The 23758-nt window shown below is 53.5% G+C and overlaps 1 protein-coding gene across 5 annotated transcripts in view; it reads left to right on the plus strand.

Annotated features, from left to right (window-relative positions):
- The window catches only part of LOC110530268 (nuclear receptor coactivator 2), an 85816-nt gene that overhangs the window by 57626 nt on the left and 4432 nt on the right, over window positions 1-23758 (plus strand). For 4 of the 5 annotated variants that reach the window (XM_021613186.3, XM_021613188.3, XM_036985870.2 and 1 more), the window contains exons 18-20: window positions 171-645; window positions 1472-1655; window positions 2028-2229. In XM_021613186.3, coding sequence (XP_021468861.3) covers window positions 171-645; window positions 1472-1655; window positions 2028-2229 — 861 coding nt within the window. The remainder of the gene's footprint in view (window positions 1-170; window positions 646-1471; window positions 1656-2027; window positions 2230-23758) is intronic. The other variant, XM_090182221.1, reaches the window with a different exon arrangement.

Here is a 23758-nt window from a genome sequence, read left to right on the forward strand (position 1 = left end):
TACAAATTATTATAATTATGTTACGGCCCCCAGACCATCCGCTGTGACAAAAATCGGCCTTATATATAGTTTACTTCTTTTGACCAGGGCCCATAGTGCACTATATAAGGGAAAGGGTGCCATTTGGGACGCACACATCAAAATGTGTATTTGTCCATCTGTCCTTCCAGGGAACCCTTAATGCTCAGATGTTGGCCCAGAGACAGAGGGAGTACCTGAGTAACCACCTACGGCAGCGCCAGCAGCACGTCCACCAGAGAGCCATGCTGATGCGGGCCCAGGGCCTCAACATCCCCCCCAACATGGCTGCTGGTGCAGTTGGGCCCTCGCAGTCCCCCGGCATGCCACCCGGCACCAACCCTCGGATCCCCCAGGCAAACCCCCAGCAGTTCCCCTACCCGGCCAGCTACGGTACTGGGCTCACATCCCCACCGCCCTCCACCAGCCCCTTCTCCCCGCTGTCCCCTGGTCTCCCGGGGGCTCAGCAGCTACTCTCCCCTCTCCACTCCTCCCCGATCCCGCATGGCTCCTCCCAGATGAGTCTGGCTAATCAGCAAGGGATGATGGGAAACGTAGGCGGACAGTTTGGAGCCGCAGTGAGTCCACAAATGCAGCAGCACAGTGCCTTCCAGTTTCCCAGCTCAGGTATACTCTAATACTGCCCGATCACCTCGCTGTGTGTACTTCTGTCTCAGACACCATGGAGCATTGTGCTACTGGCTTCCTATCACAGCTTAGGTTGAATTTGAACTGATAATCATTCTAATCATACACTGGTTTTATTTGGTGGCTGCGTGACTGTGTGGTGTTTTGTTTCTCATACGTTCTCCATTTTGTCATGGTTTCGCTGAACATCAATGAAGTAGTATGCCTCATGACCTCCAAATTCTATCTACCTGATGAAATCCAAGGACTCACAATCCATAGTGTTAACTAGTCATTCTCTTGTCATGCTAGTTAAAACCATCCATTTCATATGATGCATGGATAAGAATTACCATTAGCATTATCACATTTCAGATTGCTTTGTGTTGGTGTTGTTCACACAGGCTTAATGGCTGTGGCTGGCCTGTAGTATTTTGAGTTCCATCCCCCTCCTCTTACCCATTCACGTGACTATTGATTTTCTGCTTGTGCAACGTTTTGGACCCAACTGCATATGTTTTACTTTATTGGCTCTTCCTGTATTTCTGTTTCTTCCTGCCTGAACATACCTGCAGCAGGCAACTACAACACACAGCTTATCTTTAGCCTGGTCCCAGGTATGTTTGTGCTCTCTTACCAACTTCATTGCTGTCATTGTCAAGTCAAACATGGCATGACAATGAGTGACAACGACTTGGAATGATGGCACAAGCAGACTGCACCTCAAGCGATCTTGTCTTGACAATTTAAATGCATGTGTTTGGGTGTTTTCTGCTGTACTCCACCCCTCCATATTGATTAAATATCTCCTTGTTGGTCCTGTCAGGTATCAACCAGCAGCAGCAGGACGCAGGCTTCATCGGCGCCACCACCCCCCAGAGCCCTGTCATGTCCCCCCGCATGAGCCATGCCCAGAGCCCCATGATGCAACAGCAGACTCAGGCCAACTCCACCTACCAGCCATCCTCTGAGATGAACGGCTGGCCTCAGGGCAACATGTCAGGAAACAGGTGAGACTTGACTGGCAGCTCTGACTAGATATATGAAATTTGCAACCATATCAGTTATCTTCGGAAAGGGTTTCCAGAAATTCTGGTTGGGGGGTTACCTGAATCAGGAGGGAATATGCAGGAAATCTGTAATTCCTCATCCAGGATTTCTGGAAAAGCTGGACATTTTGCAAACCTACTAATAACCTATGCATTAAGGGTCTATTTAGTTGTCCTGGTTCTTATGATCATATACTTATGTTTTGAATTTGCATTAATGTATACTGTCTGTAGAATGTATCCAGTATGCTCTCATTATACACATTCTTTCATCAACCTGTGGTAAAATCAGTGACTGAATATGTACTTTTTTGTTTCCATGTTCCGTTACAGCATGTTCACGCAACAGTCTCAGCAGTACGTGCCCCAACAGCCTAACAGTGGAATGTACAACGGCAGCAACGCCAACCCGAACATGAGCGGTGTCCCCATGGCCTCCAACGGCAGCATGAGCAACATGAACCAAATGTCAGCAGGCCAGATGACCATGACCTCTGTGTCTACAGAAAGCCTTTCCTCCATGGGCCCTGAGCAGGTGAGGGGAGAGAAAGGGGGTGTGTGGGGGCTGTGTAGTGTGTGTGTGTGTGTGTGTGTGTGTGCGTGTGTAATGAGTGTGTGTGTTTGTGTGTGTGTGGGGTTGTGTAATGAGTGTGTGTGTGGGGCTGTGTGTGTGTGTGTGGGGCTGTGTGTGTGTGTGTGGGGCTGTGTGTGTGTGTGTGGGGCTGTGTGTGTGTGTGTGGGGCTGTGTAATGAGTGTGTGTGTATGTGTGTGGCTGTGTAATGAGTGTGTGTGTGTGGGGCTGTGGGGCTGTGTAATGAGTGTGTGTGTGTGTGTGGGGGGGGGTGGGGCTGTGTAATGAGTGTGTGTGGGGGGGGGGCTGTGTAATGAGTGTGTGTGTGTGTGTGTGGGGCTGTGTGTAATGAGTGTGTGTGTGTGGGGCTGTGTGTAATGTGTGTGTGTGTGTGTGTGTGGGGCTGTGTGTAATGTGTGTGTGTGTGTGTGTGTGTGGGGCTGTGTGTAATGAGTGTGTGTGTGTGGGGCTGTGTGTAATGAGTGTGTGTGTGTGGGGCTGTGTGTAGTGTGTGTGTAGTGTGTGTGTGTGTGTGTGGGGCTGTGTGTGTGTGTGTGGGGCTGTGTATAATGTGTGTGTGTGTGGGGCTGTGTGTAATGTGTGTGTGTGTGTGGGGGGCTGTGTAATGAGTGTGTGTGTGTGTGTGGGGCTGTGTAATGAGTGTGTGTGTGTGTGTGTGGGGGGGGGGGGGCTGTGTAATGGGTGTGCGTGTGGGGGGCTGTGTAATGAGTGTGTGTGTGTGTGGGGTGGGGGCTGTGTAATGAGTGTGTGGGGCTGTGTAATGAGTGTGTATGGGGCTGTGTAATGAGTGTGTGTGTGTGTGGGGGGGGGGGCTGTGTAATGAGTGTGTGTGTGTGGGGCTGTGTAATGAGTGTGTGTGGGGGGCTGTGTAATGAGTGTGTGTGTGTGTGTGTGGGGCTGTGTAATGAGTGTGTGTGTGTGGGGCTGTGTAATGAGTGTGTGTGTGTGTGTGTGGGTCTGTGTAATGAGTGTGTGTGGGTCTGTGTAATGAGTGTGTGTGGGGCTGTGTAATGAGTGTGTGTGTGGGGGGGGGGCTGTGTAATGAGTGAGTGTGTGTGTGGGGGGCTGTGTATTGAGTGAGTGTGTGGGGGGCTGTGTAATGAGTGTGTGTGTGTGGGGGGGGGGGGCTGTGTAATGTGTGTGTGTGTGGGGGTGGGGGGGGCTGTTTAATGAGTGTGTGTGTGGGGGGCTGTGTAATGAGTGTGTGTGTGTGTGTGTGTGGGGTGGGGGCTGTGTAATGAGTGTGTGGGGCTGTGTAATGAGTGTGTGTGTGGGGCTGTGTAATGAGTGTGTGTGTGTGTGGGGGGGGCTGTGCAATGAGTGAGTGTGTGTGGGGGGGGCTGTGTAATGAGTGAGTGTGTGTGGGGAGCTGTGTAATGAGTGAGTGTGTGTGGGGGGCTGTGTAATGAGTGAGTGTGTGTGTGGGGCTGTGTAATGAGTGTGTGTGTGTGTGTGTGTGGGGCTGTGTAATGAGTGTATGTGGGGCTGTGTAATGAGTGAGTGTGTGTGGGGAGCTGTGTAATGAGTGAGTGTGTGTGTGGGGCTGTGTAATGAGTGTGTGTGTGTGTGTGTGTGGGGCTGTGTAATGAGTGTGTGTGTGGGGGGGGGGGCTGTGTAATGTGTGTGTGTGTGTGTGGGGCTGTGTAATGAGTGTGTGTGTGGGGGTGGGGGGGCTGTGTAATGAATGTGTGTGTGTGGGGCTGTGTAATGAGTGTGTGTGTGTGTGTGTGTGTGTGTGGGGCTGTGTAATGAGTGTGTGTGTGGGGGGCTGTGTAATGAGTGTGTGTGTGTGTGTGTGTGTGAGGCTGTGTAATGAGTGTGTGTGTGTGGGTGTGGGGCTGTGTAATGAGTGTGGGTGTGGGGCTGTGTAATGAGTGTGTGTGTGGGGGGGGGGGGGCTGTGTAATGAGTGTGTGTATGTGGGGGGGGGCTGTGTAATGAGTGTGTGTGTGGGGCTGTGTAATGAGTGTTTGTGTGTGTGGGGCTGTGTAATGAGTGTGTGTGTGTGGGGCTGTGTGTAATGTGTGTGTGTGTGTGTGTGGGGCTGTGTGTAATGTGTGTGTGTGTGTGGGGGGCTGTGTGTAATGTGTGTGTGTGTGTGTGGGGCTGTGTAATGAGTGTGTGTGTGTGTGTGTGTGGGGCTGTGTAATGAGTGTGTGTGTGTGTGTGTGTGTGTGTGTGTGTGAGGCTGTGTAATGAGTGTGTGTGTGTGTGTGGGTGTGGGGCTGTGTAATGAGTGTGGGTGTGGGGCTGTGTAATGAGTGTGTGTGTGGGGGGGGGGGGGGGCTGTGTAATGAGTGTGTGTATGTGGGGGGGGGCTGTGTAATGAGTGTGTGTGTGTGGGGCTGTGTAATGAGTGTGTGTGTGGGGCTGTGTAATGAGTGTTTGTGTGTGTGGGGCTGTGTAATGAGTGTGTGTGTGTGGGGCTGTGTGTAATGTGTGTGTGTGTGTGTGTGTGGGGCTGTGTGTAATGTGTGTGTGTGTGTGGGGGGCTGTGTGTAATGTGTGTGTGTGTGTGTGGGGCTGTGTAATGAGTGTGTGTGTGTGTGGGGCTGTGTAATGAGTGTGTGTGTGTGTGTGTGTGTGTGTGTGTGTGTGCGTGGCTGTGTAATGAGTGTGTGTGTGTGCGTGGCTGTGTAATGAGTGTGTGTGGGGGTGTGGGGCTGTGTAATGAGTGTGTGTGGGGGTGTGGGGCTGTGTAATGAGTGTGTGTGTGGGGGTGGGGCTGTAATGAGTGTGTGTGTGGGGGGCTGTGTAATGAGTGTGTGTGTGGGGGTGGGGCTGTAATGAGTGTGTGTGTGGGGGGCTGTGTAATGAGTGTGTGTGTGTGGGGCTGTGTAATGAGTGTGTGTGTGTGTGGGGGGGGGCTGTGTAATGAGTGTGTGTGTGGGGCTGTGTAATGAGTGTGTTTGTGGGGCTGTGTAATGAGTGTGTGTGTGGGGCTGGTTGTAATGAGTGTGTGTGTGGGGCTGTGTAATGAGTGAGTGTGTGTGGGGGGCTGTGTAATGAGTGAGTGTGTGTGTGGGGCTGTGTAATGAGTGTGTGTGTGTGTGTGGGGCTGTGTAATGAGTGTGTGTGGGGCTGTGTAATGAGTGTGTGTGGGGCTGTGTAATGAGTGAGTGTGTGTGGGGAGCTGTGTAATGAGTGAGTGTGTGTGTGGGGCTGTGTAATGAGTGTGTGTGTGTGTGTGTGTGTGTGTGGGGCTGTGTAATGAGTGTGTGTGTGTGGGGGGGGGCTGTGTAATGTGTGTGTGTGTGTGGGGCTGTGTAATGAGTGTGTGTGTGGGGGTGGGGGGGCTGTGTAATGAATGTGTGTGTGTGGGGCTGTGTAATGAGTGTGTGTGTGTGTGTGGGGCTGTGTAATGAGTGTGTGTGTGTGGGTGTGGGGCTGTGTAATGAGTGTGGGTGTGGGGCTGTGTAATGTGTGTGGGTGTGGGGCTGTGTAATGAGTGTGTGTGTGTGGGGGGGGGGCTGTGTAATGAGTGTGTGTATGTGGGGGGGGGCTGTGTAATGAGTGTGTGTGTGTGTGTGTGTGTGGGGCTGTGTAATGAGTGTGTGTGTGGGGCTGTGTAATGAGTGTTTGTGTGTGTGGGGCTGTGTAATGAGTGTGTGTGTGTGTGTGTGTGTGTGGGGCTGTGTAATGAGTGTGTGTGTGGGGGGCTGTGTAATGAGTGTGTGTGTGTGTGTGTGTGTGTGTGAGGCTGTGTAATGAGTGTGTGTGTGTGTGTGGGTGTGGGGCTGTGTAATGAGTGTGGGTGTGGGGCTGTGTAATGAGTGTGTGTGTGGGGGGGGGGGGGCTGTGTAATGAGTGTGTGTATGTGGGGGGGGGCTGTGTAATGAGTGTGTGTGTGTGGGGCTGTGTAATGAGTGTGTGTGTGGGGCTGTGTAATGAGTGTTTGTGTGTGTGGGGCTGTGTAATGAGTGTGTGTGTGTGGGGCTGTGTGTAATGTGTGTGTGTGTGTGTGTGTGGGGCTGTGTGTAATGTGTGTGTGTGTGTGGGGGGCTGTGTGTAATGTGTGTGTGTGTGTGTGGGGCTGTGTAATGAGTGTGTGTGTGTGTGTGTGTGGGGCTGTGTAATGAGTGTGTGTGTGTGTGTGTGTGTGTGTGTGTGTGTGTGTGTGTGCGTGGCTGTGTAATGAGTGTGTGTGTGTGCGTGGCTGTGTAATGAGTGTGTGTGGGGGTGTGGGGCTGTGTAATGAGTGTGTGTGGGGGTGTGGGGCTGTGTAATGAGTGTGTGTGTGGGGGTGGGGCTGTAATGAGTGTGTGTGTGGGGGGCTGTGTAATGAGTGTGTGTGTGGGGGTGGGGCTGTAATGAGTGTGTGTGTGGGGGGCTGTGTAATGAGTGTGTGTGTGTGGGGCTGTGTAATGAGTGTGTGTGTGTGTGGGGGGGGGCTGTGTAATGAGTGTGTGTGTGGGGCTGTGTAATGAGTGTGTTTGTGGGGCTGTGTAATGAGTGTGTGTGTGGGGCTGGTTGTAATGAGTGTGTGTGTGGGGCTGTGTAATGAGTGAGTGTGTGTGGGGGGCTGTGTAATGAGTGAGTGTGTGTGTGGGGCTGTGTAATGAGTGTGTGTGTGTGTGTGGGGCTGTGTAATGAGTGTGTGTGGGGCTGTGTAATGAGTGTGTGTGGGGCTGTGTAATGAGTGAGTGTGTGTGCGTGGCTGTGTAATGAGTGTGTGTGGGGGTGTGGGGCTGTGTAATGAGTGTGTGTGGGGGTGTGGGGCTGTGTAATGAGTGTGTGTGTGGGGGTGGGGCTGTAATGAGTGTGTGTGTGGGGGGCTGTGTAATGAGTGTGTGTGTGGGGGTGGGGCTGTAATGAGTGTGTGTGTGGGGGGCTGTGTAATGAGTGTGTGTGTGTGGGGCTGTGTAATGAGTGTGTGTGTGTGTGGGGGGGGGCTGTGTAATGAGTGTGTGTGTGGGGCTGTGTAATGAGTGTGTTTGTGGGGCTGTGTAATGAGTGTGTGTGTGGGGCTGGTTGTAATGAGTGTGTGTGTGGGGCTGTGTAATGAGTGAGTGTGTGTGGGGGGCTGTGTAATGAGTGAGTGTGTGTGTGGGGCTGTGTAATGAGTGTGTGTGTGTGTGTGGGGCTGTGTAATGAGTGTGTGTGGGGCTGTGTAATGAGTGTGTGTGGGGCTGTGTAATGAGTGAGTGTGTGTGGGGAGCTGTGTAATGAGTGAGTGTGTGTGTGGGGCTGTGTAATGAGTGTGTGTGTGTGTGTGTGTGTGGGGCTGTGTAATGAGTGTGTGTGTGTGGGGGGGGGCTGTGTAATGTGTGTGTGTGTGTGGGGCTGTGTAATGAGTGTGTGTGTGGGGGTGGGGGGGCTGTGTAATGAATGTGTGTGTGTGGGGCTGTGTAATGAGTGTGTGTGTGTGTGTGGGGCTGTGTAATGAGTGTGTGTGTGTGGGTGTGGGGCTGTGTAATGAGTGTGGGTGTGGGGCTGTGTAATGTGTGTGGGTGTGGGGCTGTGTAATGAGTGTGTGTGTGTGGGGGGGGGGCTGTGTAATGAGTGTGTGTATGTGGGGGGGGGCTGTGTAATGAGTGTGTGTGTGTGTGTGTGTGTGGGGCTGTGTAATGAGTGTGTGTGTGGGGCTGTGTAATGAGTGTTTGTGTGTGTGGGGCTGTGTAATGAGTGTGTGTGTGTGTGTGTGGGGCTGTGTGTAATGTGTGTGTGTGTGTGTGTGTGTGTGGGGCTGTGTGTAATGTGTGTGTGTGTGGGGATGTGTAATGAGTGTGTGTGTGTGTGTGTGTGTGGGGCTGTGTAATGAGTGTGTGTGTGTGTGTGCGTGGCTGTGTAATGAGTGAGTGTGTGTGTGTGTGTGTGTGTGCGTGGCTGTGTAATGAGTGTGTGTGGGGGTGTGGGGCTGTGTAATGAGTGTGTGTGTGTGGGGGGCTGTGTAATGAGTGTGTGTGTGTGGGGGGGGGGGTGGGGCTGTGTAATGAGTGTGTGTGTGGGGGTGGGGCTGTAATGAGTGTGTGTGTGGGGGGCTGTGTAATGAGTGTGTGTGTGTGGGGCTGTGTAATGAGTGTGTGTGTGTGTGTGGGGGGCTGTGTAATGAGTGTGTGTGTGTGTGTGGGGCTGTGTAATGAGTGTGTGTGTGGGGCTGGTTGTAATGAGTGTGTGTGTGGGGCTGTGTAATGAGTGTGTGTGTGGGGCTGTGTAATGAGTGTGTGTGTGGGGGGGGGGGGGGCTGTGTAATGAGTGTGTGTGTGTGTGTGGGGCTGTGTAATGTGTGTGTGTGTGTGTGGGGGGGGGGGCTGTGTAATGAATGTGTGTGTGTGTGTGTGTGGGGCTGTGTAATGAGTGTGTGTGTGGGGGGCTGTGTACTGAGTGTGTGTGGGGGGGGCTGTGTAATGAGTGTGTGTGTGTGTGAGGGGGGGCTGTGTAATGAGTGTGGGTGTGGGGCTGTGTAATGAGTGTGTGTGTGGGTGTGGGGCTGTGTAATGAGTGTGTGTGTGTGGGGGGGGCTGTGTAATGAGTGTGTGTGTGTATGTTGGGGGGGGGGGGGCTGTGTAATGAGTGTGTGTATGGGGCTGTGTAATGAGTGTGTGTGTGTGTGTGGGGCTGTGTGTAATGTTTGTGTGTGTGTGTGTGGGGCTGTGTGTAATGTGTGTGTGTGTGGGGAAGGATGTGTGTGTGTGTGGGGCTCTGTGTAATGTGTGTGTATGGGGCTGTGTAATGAGTGTGTGTGTGTGTGTGGGGCTGTGTAATGAGTGTGTGTGGGGCTGTGTGTAATGTGTGTGTGTGTGGGGCTGTGTGTAATGTGTGTGTGTGTGTGTGTGGGGCTGTGTGTAATGTGTGTGTGTGTGTGTGTGTGGGGGGGGGGGCTGTGTGTGTGTGTGTGGGGCTCTGTGTAATGTGTGTGTATGGGGCTGTGTAATGAGTGTGTGTGTGTGTGTGTGGGGGGCTGTGTAATGAGTGTGTGTGTGTGGGGCTGTGTAATGAGTGTGTGTGTGGGGCTGTGTAATGTGTGTGTGTGTGTGGGTGTGGGGCTGTGTAATGAGTGTGTGGGGGGGGGGGGTGGGGCTGTGTAATGAGTGTGTGTGTGGGGGGGGTGGGGCTGTGTAATGAGTGTGTGTGTGTGTGTGGGGGGGGGGGGGGGCTGTGTAATGAGTGTGTGTGTGGGGCTGTGTAATGAGTGTGTGTGTGGGGGGCTGTGTAATGAGTGTGTGTGTGTGTGGGGCTGTGTAATGAGTGTGTGTGTGTGTGTGTGGGGCTGTGTAATGAGTGTGTGTGTGGGGCTGTGTAATGAGTGTGTGTGGGGCTGTGTAATGAGTGTGTGTGTGTGTGTGTGTGTGGGGCTGTGTAATGAGTGTGTGTGGGGGGGGGGCTGTGTAATGAGTGTGTGTGGGGCTGTGTAATGAGTGTGTGTGTTTGGGGGGGGGGGCTGTGTAATGAATGTGTGTGTGTGTGTGTGTGTGGGGCTGTGTAATGAGTGTGTGTGTGGGGGGCTGTGTAATGAGTGTGTGTGTGTGGGGCTGTGTAATGAGTGTGTGTGTGTGTGAGGGGGGGCTGTGTAATGAGTGTGTGGGTGTGGGGCTGTGTAATGAGTGTGTGTGTGGGGGGGGGGGCTGTGTAATGAGTGTGTGTGTGTTTGTGTGTGTGGGGCTGTGTAATGAGTGTGTGTGTGTGTGGGGCTGTGTAATGAGTGTGTGTGGGGCTGTTTGTAATGTGTGTGTGGGGCTCTTTGTAATGTGTGTGTATGGGGCTGTGTAATGAGTGTGTGTGTGTGTGGGGGGCTGTGTAATGAGTGTGTGTGTGTGGGGCTGTGTAATGAGTGTGTGTGTGTGGGGCTGTGTAATGAGTGTGTGTGTGTGGGGCTGTGTAATAAGTGTGTGTGTGTGTGTGTGTGTGGGGCTGTGTAATGAGTGTGTGTGTGGGTGTGGGGCTGTGTAATGAGTGTGTGTGTGGGTGTGGGGCTGTGTAATGAGTGTGTGTGGGTGTGTGGGTGTGGGGCTGTGTAATGAGTGTGTGTGGGGGGGTGGGGCTGTGTAATGAGTGTGTGTGGGGGTGGGGCTGTGTAATGAGTGTGTGTGTGTGGGGGGGGGGGGGGGCTGTGTAATGAGTGTGTGTGGGGCTGTGTAATGAGTGTGTGTGGGGCTGTGTAATGAGTGTGTGTGTGTGTGTGGGGCTGTGTAATGAGTGTGTGTGTGTGTGGGGCTGTGTAATGAGTGTGTGTGTGTGGGGCTGTGTAATGAGTGTGTGTGTGGGGTGGGGGGGGGCTGTGTAATGAGTGTGTGTATGGGGTGGGGGGGGGCTGTGTAATGAGTGTGTGTGTGGGGTGGGGGGGCTGTGTAATGAGTGTGTGTGTGGGGTGGGGGGGCTGTGTAATGAGTGTGTGTGTGTGGGGCTGTGTAATGAGTGTGTGTGTGTGTGGGGCTGTGTAATGAGTGTGTGTGTGTGGGGCTGTGTAATGAGTGAGCGTGTGTGGGGTGCTTTGTAATGAGTGTGTGTGGGGGGCTGTGTAATGAGTGTGTGTGTGTGTGGGGCTGTGTAATGAGTGTGTGTGTGTGTGTGGGGTGCTGTGTAATGAGTGTGTGTGTGGGGGGGGGGCTGTGTAATGAGTGTGTGTGTGTGTGTGTGTGTGTGGGGCTGTGTAATGAGTGTGTGTGTGTGGGGCTGTGTAATGAGTGTTTCTGTGTGTGTGGGGCTGTGTAATGAGTGTGTGTGCGGGGTGGGGGGGGCTGTGTAATGAGTGTGTGTGTGGGGCTGTGTAATGAGTGTTTCTGTGTGTGTGGGGCTGTGTAATGAGTGTGTGTGTGTGGGTGTGGGGCTGTGTAATGAGTGTGGGTGTGGGGCTGTGTAATGTGTGTGGGTGTGGGGCTGTGTAATGAGTGTGTGTGTGTGGGGGGGGGGCTGTGTAATGAGTGTGTGTATGTGGGGGGGGGCTGTGTAATGAGTGTGTGTGTGTGTGTGTGTGTGGGGCTGTGTAATGAGTGTGTGTGTGGGGCTGTGTAATGAGTGTTTGTGTGTGTGGGGCTGTGTAATGAGTGTGTGTGTGTGTGTGTGGGGCTGTGTGTAATGTGTGTGTGTGTGTGTGTGTGTGGGGCTGTGTGTAATGTGTGTGTGTGTGGGGATGTGTAATGAGTGTGTGTGTGTGTGTGTGTGTGGGGCTGTGTAATGAGTGTGTGTGTGTGTGTGCGTGGCTGTGTAATGAGTGAGTGTGTGTGTGTGTGTGTGTGTGCGTGGCTGTGTAATGAGTGTGTGTGGGGGTGTGGGGCTGTGTAATGAGTGTGTGTGTGTGGGGGGCTGTGTAATGAGTGTGTGTGTGTGGGGGGGGGGGTGGGGCTGTGTAATGAGTGTGTGTGTGGGGGTGGGGCTGTAATGAGTGTGTGTGTGGGGGGCTGTGTAATGAGTGTGTGTGTGTGGGGCTGTGTAATGAGTGTGTGTGTGTGTGTGGGGGGGCTGTGTAATGAGTGTGTGTGTGTGTGTGGGGCTGTGTAATGAGTGTGTGTGTGGGGCTGGTTGTAATGAGTGTGTGTGTGGGGCTGTGTAATGAGTGTGTGTGTGGGGCTGTGTAATGAGTGTGTGTGTGGGGGGGGGGGGGGGCTGTGTAATGAGTGTGTGTGTGTGTGTGGGGCTGTGTAATGTGTGTGTGTGTGTGTGGGGGGGGGGGCTGTGTAATGAATGTGTGTGTGTGTGTGTGTGGGGCTGTGTAATGAGTGTGTGTGTGGGGGGCTGTGTACTGAGTGTGTGTGGGGGGGGCTGTGTAATGAGTGTGTGTGTGTGTGAGGGGGGGCTGTGTAATGAGTGTGGGTGTGGGGCTGTGTAATGAGTGTGTGTGTGGGTGTGGGGCTGTGTAATGAGTGTGTGTGTGTGGGGGGGGCTGTGTAATGAGTGTGTGTGTGTATGTTGGGGGGGGGGGGGCTGTGTAATGAGTGTGTGTATGGGGCTGTGTAATGAGTGTGTGTGTGTGTGTGGGGCTGTGTGTAATGTTTGTGTGTGTGTGTGTGGGGCTGTGTGTAATGTGTGTGTGTGTGGGGAAGGATGTGTGTGTGTGTGGGGCTCTGTGTAATGTGTGTGTATGGGGCTGTGTAATGAGTGTGTGTGTGTGTGTGGGGCTGTGTAATGAGTGTGTGTGGGGCTGTGTGTAATGTGTGTGTGTGTGGGGCTGTGTGTAATGTGTGTGTGTGTGTGTGTGGGGCTGTGTGTAATGTGTGTGTGTGTGTGTGTGTGGGGGGGGGGGGGGCTGTGTGTGTGTGTGTGGGGCTCTGTGTAATGTGTGTGTATGGGGCTGTGTAATGAGTGTGTGTGTGTGTGTGTGGGGGGCTGTGTAATGAGTGTGTGTGTGTGGGGCTGTGTAATGAGTGTGTGTGTGGGGCTGTGTAATGTGTGTGTGTGTGTGGGTGTGGGGCTGTGTAATGAGTGTGTGGGGGGGGGGGGGTGGGGCTGTGTAATGAGTGTGTGTGTGGGGGGGGTGGGGCTGTGTAATGAGTGTGTGTGTGTGTGTGGGGGGGGGGGGGCTGTGTAATGAGTGTGTGTGTGGGGCTGTGTAATGAGTGTGTGTGTGGGGGGCTGTGTAATGAGTGTGTGTGTGTGTGGGGCTGTGTAATGAGTGTGTGTGTGTGTGTGTGTGGGGCTGTGTAATGAGTGTGTGTGTGGGGCTGTGTAATGAGTGTGTGTGGGGCTGTGTAATGAGTGTGTGTGTGTGTGTGTGTGTGGGGCTGTGTAATGAGTGTGTGTGGGGGGGGGGCTGTGTAATGAGTGTGTGTGGGGCTGTGTAATGAGTGTGTGTGTTTGGGGGGGGGGGCTGTGTAATGAATGTGTGTGTGTGTGTGTGTGTGGGGCTGTGTAATGAGTGTGTGTGTGGGGGGCTGTGTAATGAGTGTGTGTGTGTGGGGCTGTGTAATGAGTGTGTGTGTGTGTGAGGGGGGGCTGTGTAATGAGTGTGTGGGTGTGGGGCTGTGTAATGAGTGTGTGTGTGGGGGGGGGGGCTGTGTAATGAGTGTGTGTGTGTTTGTGTGTGTGGGGCTGTGTAATGAGTGTGTGTGTGTGTGGGGCTGTGTAATGAGTGTGTGTGGGGCTGTTTGTAATGTGTGTGTGGGGCTCTTTGTAATGTGTGTGTATGGGGCTGTGTAATGAGTGTGTGTGTGTGTGGGGGGCTGTGTAATGAGTGTGTGTGTGTGGGGCTGTGTAATGAGTGTGTGTGTGTGGGGCTGTGTAATGAGTGTGTGTGTGTGGGGCTGTGTAATAAGTGTGTGTGTGTGTGTGTGTGTGGGGCTGTGTAATGAGTGTGTGTGTGGGTGTGGGGCTGTGTAATGAGTGTGTGTGGGTGTGTGGGTGTGGGGCTGTGTAATGAGTGTGTGTGGGGGGGTGGGGCTGTGTAATGAGTGTGTGTGGGGGTGGGGCTGTGTAATGAGTGTGTGTGTGTGGGGGGGGGGGGGGGCTGTGTAATGAGTGTGTGTGGGGCTGTGTAATGAGTGTGTGTGGGGCTGTGTAATGAGTGTGTGTGTGTGTGTGGGGCTGTGTAATGAGTGTGTGTGTGTGTGGGGCTGTGTAATGAGTGTGTGTGTGTGGGGCTGTGTAATGAGTGTGTGTGTGGGGTGGGGGGGGGCTGTGTAATGAGTGTGTGTATGGGGTGGGGGGGGGCTGTGTAATGAGTGTGTGTGTGGGGTGGGGGGGCTGTGTAATGAGTGTGTGTGTGGGGTGGGGGGGCTGTGTAATGAGTGTGTGTGTGTGGGGCTGTGTAATGAGTGTGTGTGTGTGTGGGGCTGTGTAATGAGTGTGTGTGTGTGGGGCTGTGTAATGAGTGAGCGTGTGTGGGGTGCTTTGTAATGAGTGTGTGTGGGGGGCTGTGTAATGAGTGTGTGTGTGTGGGGCTGTGTAATGAGTGTGTGTGTGTGTGTGGGGTGCTGTGTAATGAGTGTGTGTGTGGGGGGGGGGCTGTGTAATGAGTGTGTGTGTGTGTGTGTGTGGGGGGGCTGTGTAATGAGTGTGTGTGTGTGTGTGTGTGTGTGTGTGGGGCTGTGTAATGAGTGTGTGTGTGTGGGGCTGTGTAATGAGTGTTTCTGTGTGTGTGGGGCTGTGTAATGAGTGTGTGTGCGGGGTGGGGGGGGCTGTGTAATGAGTGTGTGTGTGGGGCTGTGTAATGAGTGTTTCTGTGTGTGTGGGGCTGTGTAATGAGTGTGTGTGCGGGGTGGGGGGGGGGCTGTGTAATGAGTGTGTGTGTGAGGCTGTGTAATGAGTGTGTGTGGGGTTGTGTAATGAGTGTGTGTGGGGCTGTGTAATGAGTGTGTGTGTGGGGCTGTGTAATGAGTGTGTGTGTGTGTGGGGTGCTGTGTAATGAGTGTGTGTGTGTGGGGTGCTGTGTAATGAGTGTGTGTGTGGGGGGGGGCTGTGTAATGAGTGTGTGTGTGTGTGGGGGGCTGTGTAATGAGTGTGTGTGTGTGGGTGTGGGGCTGTGTAATGAGTGTGTGTGGGGGGGTGGGGCTGTGTAATGAGTGTGTGTGTGGGGGTGGGGCTGTGTAATGAGTGTGTGTGTGTGTGTGGGGGGGGGGGGGGGCTGTGTAATGAGTGTGTGTGTGTGGGGCTGTGTAATGAGTGTGTGTGTGTGTGGGGCTGTGTAATGAGTGTGTGTGTGTGTGTGGGGCTGTGTAATGAGTGAGCGTGTGTGGGGTGCTGTGTAATGAGTGTGTGTGTGGGGTGGGGGGGGGGCTGTGTAATGAGTATGTGTGTGGGGTGGGGGGGCTGTGTAATGAGTGTGTGTGTGTGGGGGGCTGTGTAATGAGTGTGTGTGGGGCTGTGTAATGAGTGAGTGTGTGTGTGGGGCTGTGTAATGAGTGTGTGTGTGTGTGTGGGGCTGTGTAATGAGTGTGTGTGTGTGTGTGGGGCTGTGTAATGAGTGTGTGTGTGTGGGGCTGTGTAATGAGTGTGTGTGTGTGTGTGTGGGGCTGTGTAATGAGTGTGTGTGTGTGTGGGGCTGTGTAATGAGTGAGCGTGTGTGGGGTGCTGTGTAATGAGTGTGTGTGGGGGGCTGTGTAATGAGTGTGTGTGTGTGTGGGGCTGTGTAATGAGTGTGTGTGTGTGTGGGGTGCTGTGTAATGAGTGTGTGTGTGTGGGGGGGCTGTGTAATGAGTGTGTGTGTGTGTGTGGGGGGGCTTTGTAATGAGTTTGTGTGTGGGGGGGCTGTGTAATGAGTGTGTGTGTGTGTGTGTGTGTGGGGCTGTGTAATGAGTGTGTGTGTGTGGGGCTGTGTAATGAGTGTTTCTGTGTGTGTGGGGGGTGGGGGGGGGGGCTGTGTAATGAGTGTGTGTGTGAGGCTGTGTAATGAGTGTGTGTGGGGTTGTGTAATGAGTGTGTGTGGGGCTGTGTAATGAGTGTGTGTGTGGGGCTGTGTAATGAGTGTGTGTGGGGTGCTGTGTAATGAGTGTGTGTGGGGCTGTGTAATGAGTGTGTGTGTGTGGGGCTGTGTAATAAGTGTGTGTGTGTGTGTGTGGGGGGCTGTGTAATGAGTGTGTGTGTGTGTGGGGGGGGGCTGTGTAATGAGTGTGTGTGTGGGGCTGTGTAATGAGTGTTTCTGTGTGTGTGCGGGGTGGGGGGGGGGGCTGTGTAATGAGTGTGTGTGTGAGGCTGTGTAATGAGTGTGTGTGGGGTTGTGTAATGAGTGTGTGTGGGGCTGTGTAATGAGTGTGTGTGTGGGGCTGTGTAATGAGTGTGTGTGTGGGGCTGTGTAATGAGTGTGTGTGGGGTGCTGTGTAATGAGTGTGTGTGGGGCTGTGTAATGAGTGTGTGTGTGTGGGGCTGTGTAATAAGTGTGTGTGTGTGTGTGTGTGTGTGGGGGGGGCTGTGTAATGAGTGTGTGTGTGTGTGGGGCTGTGTAATGAGTGTGTGTGTGGGTGTGGGGCTGTGTAATGAGTGTGTGTGTGTGTGTGGGTGTGTGGGTGTGGGGCTGTGTAATGAGTGTGTGTGGGGGGATGGGGCTGTGTAATGAGTGTGTGTGGGGGTGGGGCTGTGTAATGAGTGTGTGTGTGTGTGGGGGGGGGGGGCTGTGTAATGAGTGTGTGTGGGGCTGTGTAATGAGTGTGTGTGGGGCTGTGTAATGAGTGTGTGTGTGTGTGTGTGTGGGGCTGTGTAATGAGTGTGTGTGTGTGTGGGGCTGTGTAATGAGTGTGTGTGTGTGGGGCTGTGTAATGAGTGTGTGTGTGGGGTGGGGGGGGGCTGTGTAATGAGTGTGTGTGTGGGGTGGGGGGGGGCTGTGTAATGAGTGTGTGTGTGGGGTGGGGGGGGCTGTGTAATGAGTGTGTGTGTGGGGTGGGGGGGCTGTGTAATGAGTGTGTGTGTGTGGGGGGCTGTGTAATGAGTGTGTGTGGGGGGCTGTGTAATGAGTGTGTGTGGTGCTGTGTAATGGGTGAGTGTGTGTGGGGGGCTGTGTATTGAGTGAGCGTGTGTGTGGGGCTGTGTAATGAGTGTGTGTGTGTGGGGCTGTGTAATGAGTGTGTGTGTGTGTGTGGGGCTGTGTAATGAGTGTGTGTGTGTGGGGCTGTGTAATGAGTGAGCGTGTGTGGGGTGCTGTGTAATGAGTGTGTGTGGGGGGCTGTGTAATGAGTGTGTGTGTGTGTGGGGCTGTGTAATGAGTGTGTGTGTGTGTGTGGGGTGCTGTGTAATGAGTGTGTGTGTGTGGGGTGCTGTGTAATGAGTGTGTGTGTGGGGGGGGGGCTGTGTAATGAGTGTGTGTGTGTGTGTGGGGGGGGGCTGTGTAATGAGTGTGTGTGTGTGTGTGTGTGTGGGGCTGTGTAATGAGTGTGTGTGTGTGGGGCTGTGTAATGAGTGTTTCTGTGTGTGTGGGGCTGTGTAATGAGTGTGTGTGCGGGGTGGGGGGGGGCTGTGTAATGAGTGTGTGTGTGGGGCTGTGTAATGAGTGTTTCTGTGTGTGTGGGGCTGTGTAATGAGTGTGTGTGCGGGGTGGGGGGGGGGGGCTGTGTAATGAGTGTGTGTGTGAGGCTGTGTAATGAGTGTGTGTGGGGTTGTGTAATGAGTGTGTGTGGGGCTGTGTAATGAGTGTGTGTGTGGGGCTGTGTAATGAGTGTGTGTGTGTGTGGGGTGCTGTGTAATGAGTGTGTGTGTGTGGGGTGCTGTGTAATGAGTGTGTGTGTGGGGGGGGGCTGTGTAATGAGTGTGTGTGTGGGGGGGGGCTTTGTAATGAGTTTGTGTGTGGGGGGCTGTGTAATGAGTGTGTGTGTGTGTGGGGCTGTGTAATGAGTGTGTGTGTGTGGGGCTGTGTAACGAGTGTGTGTGTGTGTGTGTGGGTGTGGGGCTGTGTAACGAGTGTGTGTGTGTGGGGGTGGGGCTGTGTAATGAGTGTGTGTGGGGGGGTGGGGCTGTGTAATGAGTGTGTGTGTGGGGGTGGGGCTGTGTAATGAGTGTGTGTGTGTGTGTGTGTGTGGGGGGGGGGGGGGGGGGGCTGTGTAATGAGTGTGTGTGTGTGGGGCTGTGTAATGAGTGTGTGTGTGTGGGGCTGTGTAATGAGTGTGTGTGGGGCTGTGTGTGGGGCTGTGTAATGAGTGTGTGTGTGTGTGGGGCTGTGTAATGAGTGTGTGTGTGTGTGTGGGGCTGTGTAATGAGTGAGCGTGTGTGGGGTGCTGTGTAATGAGTGTGTGTGTGGGGTGGGGGGGGGCTGTGTAATGAGTGTGTGTGTGGGGTGGGGGGGGGCTGTGTAATGAGTGTGTGTGTGGGGTGGGGGGGCTGTGTAATGAGTGTGTGTGTGTGGGGGGCTGTGTAATGAGTGTGTGGGGCTGTGTAATGAGTGTGTGTGGGGCTGTGTAATGAGTGTGTGTGTGTGTGTGGGGCTGTGTAATGAGTGTGTGTGTGTGTGGGGCTGTGTAATGAGTGTGTGTGTGTGTGGGGCTGTGTAATGAGTGTGTGTGTGTGTGGGGCTGTGTAATGAGTGAGCGTGTGTGGGGTGCTGTGTAATGAGTGTGTGTGGGGGGCTGTGTAATGAGTGTGTGTGTGTGTGGGGCTGTGTAATGAGTGTGTGTGTGTGTGTGTGGGGTGCTGTGTAATGAGTGTGTGTGTGTGGGGGGCTGTGTAATGAGTGTGTGTGTGTGTGTGGGGGGGCTTTGTAATGAGTTTGTGTGTGGGGGGGCTGTGTAATGAGTGTGTGTGTGTGTGTGTGTGTGTGGGGCTGTGTAATGAGTGTGTGTGTGTGAGGCTGTGTAATGAGTGTTTCTGTGTGTGTGGGGCTGTGTAATGAGTGTGTGTGCGGGGTGGGGGGGGGGCTGTGAAATGAGTGTGTGTGTGGGGCTGTGTAATGAGTGTTTCTGTGTGTGTGGGGCTGTGTAATGAGTGTGTGTGCGGGGTGGGGGGGGGCTGTGTAATGAGTGTGTGTGAGGCTGTGTAATGAGTGTGTGTGGGGTTGTGTAATGAGTGTGTGTGGGGCTGTGTAATGAGTGTGTGTGTGGGGCTGTGTAATGAGTGTGTGTGGGGTGCTGTGTAATGAGTGTGTGTGTGTGGTGCTGTGTAATGAGTGTGTGTGGGGTTGTGTAATGAGTGTGTGTGGGGCTGTGTAATGAGTGTGTGTGGGGGGCTGTGTAATGAGTGTGTGTGTGTGTGTGGGGCTGTGTAATGAGTGTGTGTGTGTGTGGGGTGCTGTGTAATGAGTGTGTGTGTGTGGGGGGCTGTGTAATGAGTGTGTGTGTGTGTGTGGGGGGGCTTTGTAATGAGTTTGTGTGTGGGGGGGCTGTGTAATGAGTGTGTGTGTGTGTGTGTGTGGGGCTGTGTAATGAGTGTGTGTGTGTGGGGCTGTGTAATGAGTGTTTCTGTGTGTGTGGGGCTGTGTAATGAGTGTGTGTGCGGGGTGGGGGGGGGCTGTGAAATGAGTGTGTGTGTGGGGCTGTGTAATGAGTGTTTCTGTGTGTGTGGGGCTGTGTAATGAGTGTGTGTGCGGGGTGGGGGGGGGCTGTGTAATGAGTGTGTGTGTGAGGCTGTGTAATAAGTGTGTGTGGGGTTGTGTAATGAGTGTGTGTGGGGCTGTGTAATGAGTGTGTGTGTGGGGCTGTGTAATGAGTGTGTGTGTGTGGGGCTGTGTAATGAGTGAGCGTGTGTGGGGTGCTGTGTAATGAGTGTGTGTGGGGGGCTGTGTAATGAGTGTGTGTGTGTGTGGGGCTGTGTAATGAGTGTGTGTGTGTGTGTGGGGTGCTGTGTAATGAGTGTGTGTGTGTGGGGTGCTGTGTAATGAGTGTGTGTGTGGGGGGGGGGGCTGTGTAATGAGTGTGTGTGTGTGTGTGGGGGGGGGCTGTGTAATGAGTGTGTGTGTGTGTGTGTGTGTGGGGCTGTGTAATGAGTGTGTGTGTGTGGGGCTGTGTAATGAGTGTTTCTGTGTGTGTGGGGCTGTGTAATGAGTGTGTGTGCGGGGTGGGGGGGGCTGTGTAATGAGTGTGTGTGTGGGGCTGTGTAATGAGTGTTTCTGTGTGTGTGGGGCTGTGTAATGAGTGTGTGTGCGGGGTGGGGGGCTGTGTAATGAGTGTGTGTGTGAGGCTGTGTAATGAGTGTGTGTGGGGTTGTGTAATGAGTGTGTGTGGGGCTGTGTAATGAGTGTGTGTGTGGGGCTGTGTAATGAGTGTGTGTGTGTGTGGGGTGCTGTGTAATGAGTGTGTGTGTGTGGGGTGCTGTGTAATGAGTGTGTGTGTGGGGGGGGGCTGTGTAATGAGTGTGTGTGTGTGGGGGGGGGCTTTGTAATGAGTTTGTGTGTGGGGGGCTGTGTAATGAGTGTGTGTGTGTGTGGGGCTGTGTAATGAGTGTGTGTGTGTGGGGCTGTGTAACGAGTGTGTGTGTGTGTGTGTGGGTGTGGGGCTGTGTAACGAGTGTGTGTGTGTGGGGGTGGGGCTGTGTAATGAGTGTGTGTGGGGGGGTGGGGCTGTGTAATGAGTGTGTGTGTGGGGGTGGGGCTGTGTAATGAGTGTGTGTGTGTGTGTGTGTGGGGGGGGGGGGGGGGGGGGGCTGTGTAATGAGTGTGTGTGTGTGGGGCTGTGTAATGAGTGTGTGTGTGTGGGGCTGTGTAATGAGTGTGTGTGGGGCTGTGTGTGGGGCTGTGTAATGAGTGTGTGTGTGTGTGGGGCTGTGTAATGAGTGTGTGTGTGTGTGTGGGGCTGTGTAATGAGTGAGCGTGTGTGGGGTGCTGTGTAATGAGTGTGTGTGTGGGGTGGGGGGGGGCTGTGTAATGAGTGTGTGTGTGGGGTGGGGGGGGGCTGTGTAATGAGTGTGTGTGTGGGGTGGGGGGGCTGTGTAATGAGTGTGTGTGTGTGGGGGGCTGTGTAATGAGTGTGTGTGGGGCTGTGTAATGAGTGTGTGTGGGGCTGTGTAATGAGTGTGTGTGTGTGTGTGGGGCTGTGTAATGAGTGTGTGTGTGTGTGGGGCTGTGTAATGAGTGTGTGTGTGTGTGGGGCTGTGTAATGAGTGTGTGTGTGTGTGGGGCTGTGTAATGAGTGAGCGTGTGTGGGGTGCTGTGTAATGAGTGTGTGTGGGGGGCTGTGTAATGAGTGTGTGTGTGTGTGGGGCTGTGTAATGAGTGTGTGTGTGTGTGGGGTGCTGTGTAATGAGTGTGTGTGTGTGGGGGGCTGTGTAATGAGTGTGTGTGTGTGTGGGGGGGCTTTGTAATGAGTTTGTGTGTGGGGGGGCTGTGTAATGAGTGTGTGTGTGTGTGTGTGTGTGGGGCTGTGTAATGAGTGTGTGTGTGTGGGGCTGTGTAATGAGTGTTTCTGTGTGTGTGGGGCTGTGTAATGAGTGTGTGTGCGGGGTGGGGGGGGGCTGTGTAATGAGTGTGTGTGTGAGGCTGTGTAATGAGTGTGTGTGGGGTTGTGTAATGAGTGTGTGTGGGGCTGTGTAATGAGTGTGTGTGTGGGGCTGTGTAATGAGTGTGTGTGTGGGGCTGTGTAATGAGTGTGTGTGGGGTGCTGTGTAATGAGTGTGTGTGTGTGAGGCTGTGTAATGAGTGTGTGTGGGGTTGTGTAATGAGTGTGTGTGGGGCTGTGTAATGAGTGTGTGTGGGGGGCTGTGTAATGAGTGTGTGTGTGTGTGGGGCTGTGTAATGAGTGTGTGTGTGTGTGGGGTGCTGTGTAATGAGTGTGTGTGTGTGGGGGGCTGTGTAATGAGTGTGTGTGTGTGTGTGGGGGGGCTTTGTAATGAGTTTGTGTGTGGGGGGGCTGTGTAATGAGTGTGTGTGTGTGTGTGGGGCTGTGTAATGAGTGTGTGTGTGTGGGGCTGTGTAATGAGTGTTTCTGTGTGTGTGGGGCTGTGTAATGAGTGTGTGTGCGGGGTGGGGGGGGGCTGTGAAATGAGTGTGTGTGTGGGGCTGTGAAATGAGTGTGTGTGTGGGGCTGTGTAATGAGTGTTTCTGTGTGTGTGGGGCTGTGTAATGAGTGTGTGTGCGGGGTGGGGGGGGGCTGTGTAATGAGTGTGTGTGTGAGGCTGTGTAATAAGTGTGTGTGGGGTTGTGTAATGAGTGTGTGTGGGGCTGTGTAATGAGTGTGTGTGTGGGGCTGTGTAATGAGTGTGTGTGGGGTGCTGTGTAATGAGTGTGTGTGTGTGAGGCTGTGTAATGAGTGTGTGTGGGGTTGTGTAATGAGTGTGTGTGGGGCTGTGTAATGAGTGTGTGTGGGGGGCTGTGTAATGAGTGTGTGTGTGTGTGGGGCTGTGTAATGAGTGTGTGTGTGTGTGGGGTGCTGTGTAATGAGTGTGTGTGTGTGGGGGGGCTGTGTAATGAGTGTGTGTGTGTGTGTGGGGGGGCTTTGTAATGAGTTTGTGTGTGGGGGGGCTGTGTAATGAGTGTGTGTGTGTGTGTGTGTGGGGCTGTGTAATGAGTGTGTGTGTGTGGGGCTGTGTAATGAGTGTTTCTGTGTGTGTGGGGCTGTGTAATGAGTGTGTGTGCGGGGTGGGGGGGGGGGGCTGTGTAATGAGTGTGTGTGTGGGGCTGTGTAATGAGTGTTTCTGTGTGTGTGGGGCTGTGTAATGAGTGTGTGTGCGGGGTGGGGGGGGGCTGTGTAATGAGTGTGTGTGTGAGGCTGTGTAATGAGTGTGTGTGGGGTTGTGTAATGAGTGTGTGTGGGGCTGTGTAATGAGTGTGTGTGGGGTGCTGTGTAATGAGTGTGTGTGTGTGGGGTGCTGTGTAATGAGTGTGTGTGGGGGGGGGGGGCTGTGTAATGAGTGTGTGTGTGTGTGTGGGGGGGCTTTGTAATGAGTTTGTGTGTGGGGGGCTGTGTAATGAGTGTGTGTGTGTGGGGCTGTGTAATGAGTGTGTGTGTGTGTGGGGCTGTGTAATGAGTGTGTGTGTGTGGGGGGGCTGTGTAATGAGTGTGTGTGTGGGGGGCTGTGTAATGCGTGAGTGTGTGTGGTGGGCTGTGTAATGAGTGAGTGTGTGGGGTGTGTTTAATGAGTGAGTGTGTGTTGGGGCTGTGTAATGAGTGAGTGTGTGTCTGGGGCTGTGTAATGAGTGAGTGTGTGTCTGGGGCTGTGTAATGAGTGAGTGTGTGTGTGGGGCTGTGTAATGAGTGAGTGTGTGTGTGGGGCTGTGTAATGAGTGAGTGTGTGTGTGGGGCTGTGTAATGAGTGTGTGTGGGGCTGTGTAATGAGTGTGTGTGGGGCTGTGTAATGTGTGTGTGTGTGTGTGGGGCTGTGTAATGAGTGTGTGTGTTTGTGGGGGGGGCTTTGTAATGAGTTTGTGTGTGGGGGGCTGTGTAATGAGTGTGTGTGTGTGGGGGGGGGGGGGGCTGTGTAGTGTGTGTGTGTATGTGTGGGGCTGTGTAATGAGTGTGTGTGTGTGGGGCTGTGTTATGAGTGTGTGTGGCTGTGTAATGAGTGTGTGTGTGGGGCTGTGTAATGAATGTGTGTGTGGGGCTGTGTAATGAGTGTGTGTGGGGGCTGTGTAATGAGTGTGTGTGTGTGTGTGGGGGGGGGGGCTGTGTAATGAGTGTGTGTGTGTGTGTGCAGGGGGCTGTGTAATGAGTGTGTGTGTGGGGGGCTGTGTAATGAGTGTGTGTGTGTGGGGCTGTGTGTGTGTCCAGTGCCAGTTCCACCTACCCCTGTTTGTACTGTAGTTTCTCTTTAGTGATTTAGAAGTACTTTAGAAAAAAGCTCTTTACCAGAGGATTTGCCCTCAGTCGCTTGCCAGCTAGTACTGGTTTGCTTGCTATGTATGCAGTGGACTCTGATGCATAGTAGTAGACTGCTTCCCCAATTGGTACTATAATGTCCCACATTTTACTCTACTTTTGACCAGAGCCTTATGGACCCTGGTATAAAGTAGAGCACTATTGAGGGAATAGGTTGTCATTTGGGAGGCAGCCTTAGTGTGGTGATGTAGTGGAACATTAAACAAAAATCTCCATGTGTTCCAACTTCCACAGGTAAATGATAATGGCTTGAGACGAGGCGATAGCCTCATTCTAGAACAGTTGGGATTGACATGTGAAGCAACTCGAGCGAGTAACGTTTCATCATATGTTGTCTGCCCAACATTAAGGATTTAAAAACGTTTACACATCAAAAC

Source organism: Oncorhynchus mykiss, chromosome 8 (genome assembly GCF_057628025.1).
Source record: "Oncorhynchus mykiss isolate SJ-2025 chromosome 8, ASM5762802v1, whole genome shotgun sequence".
NCBI classification, from domain to species: Eukaryota; Metazoa; Chordata; class Actinopteri; order Salmoniformes; family Salmonidae; genus Oncorhynchus; species Oncorhynchus mykiss.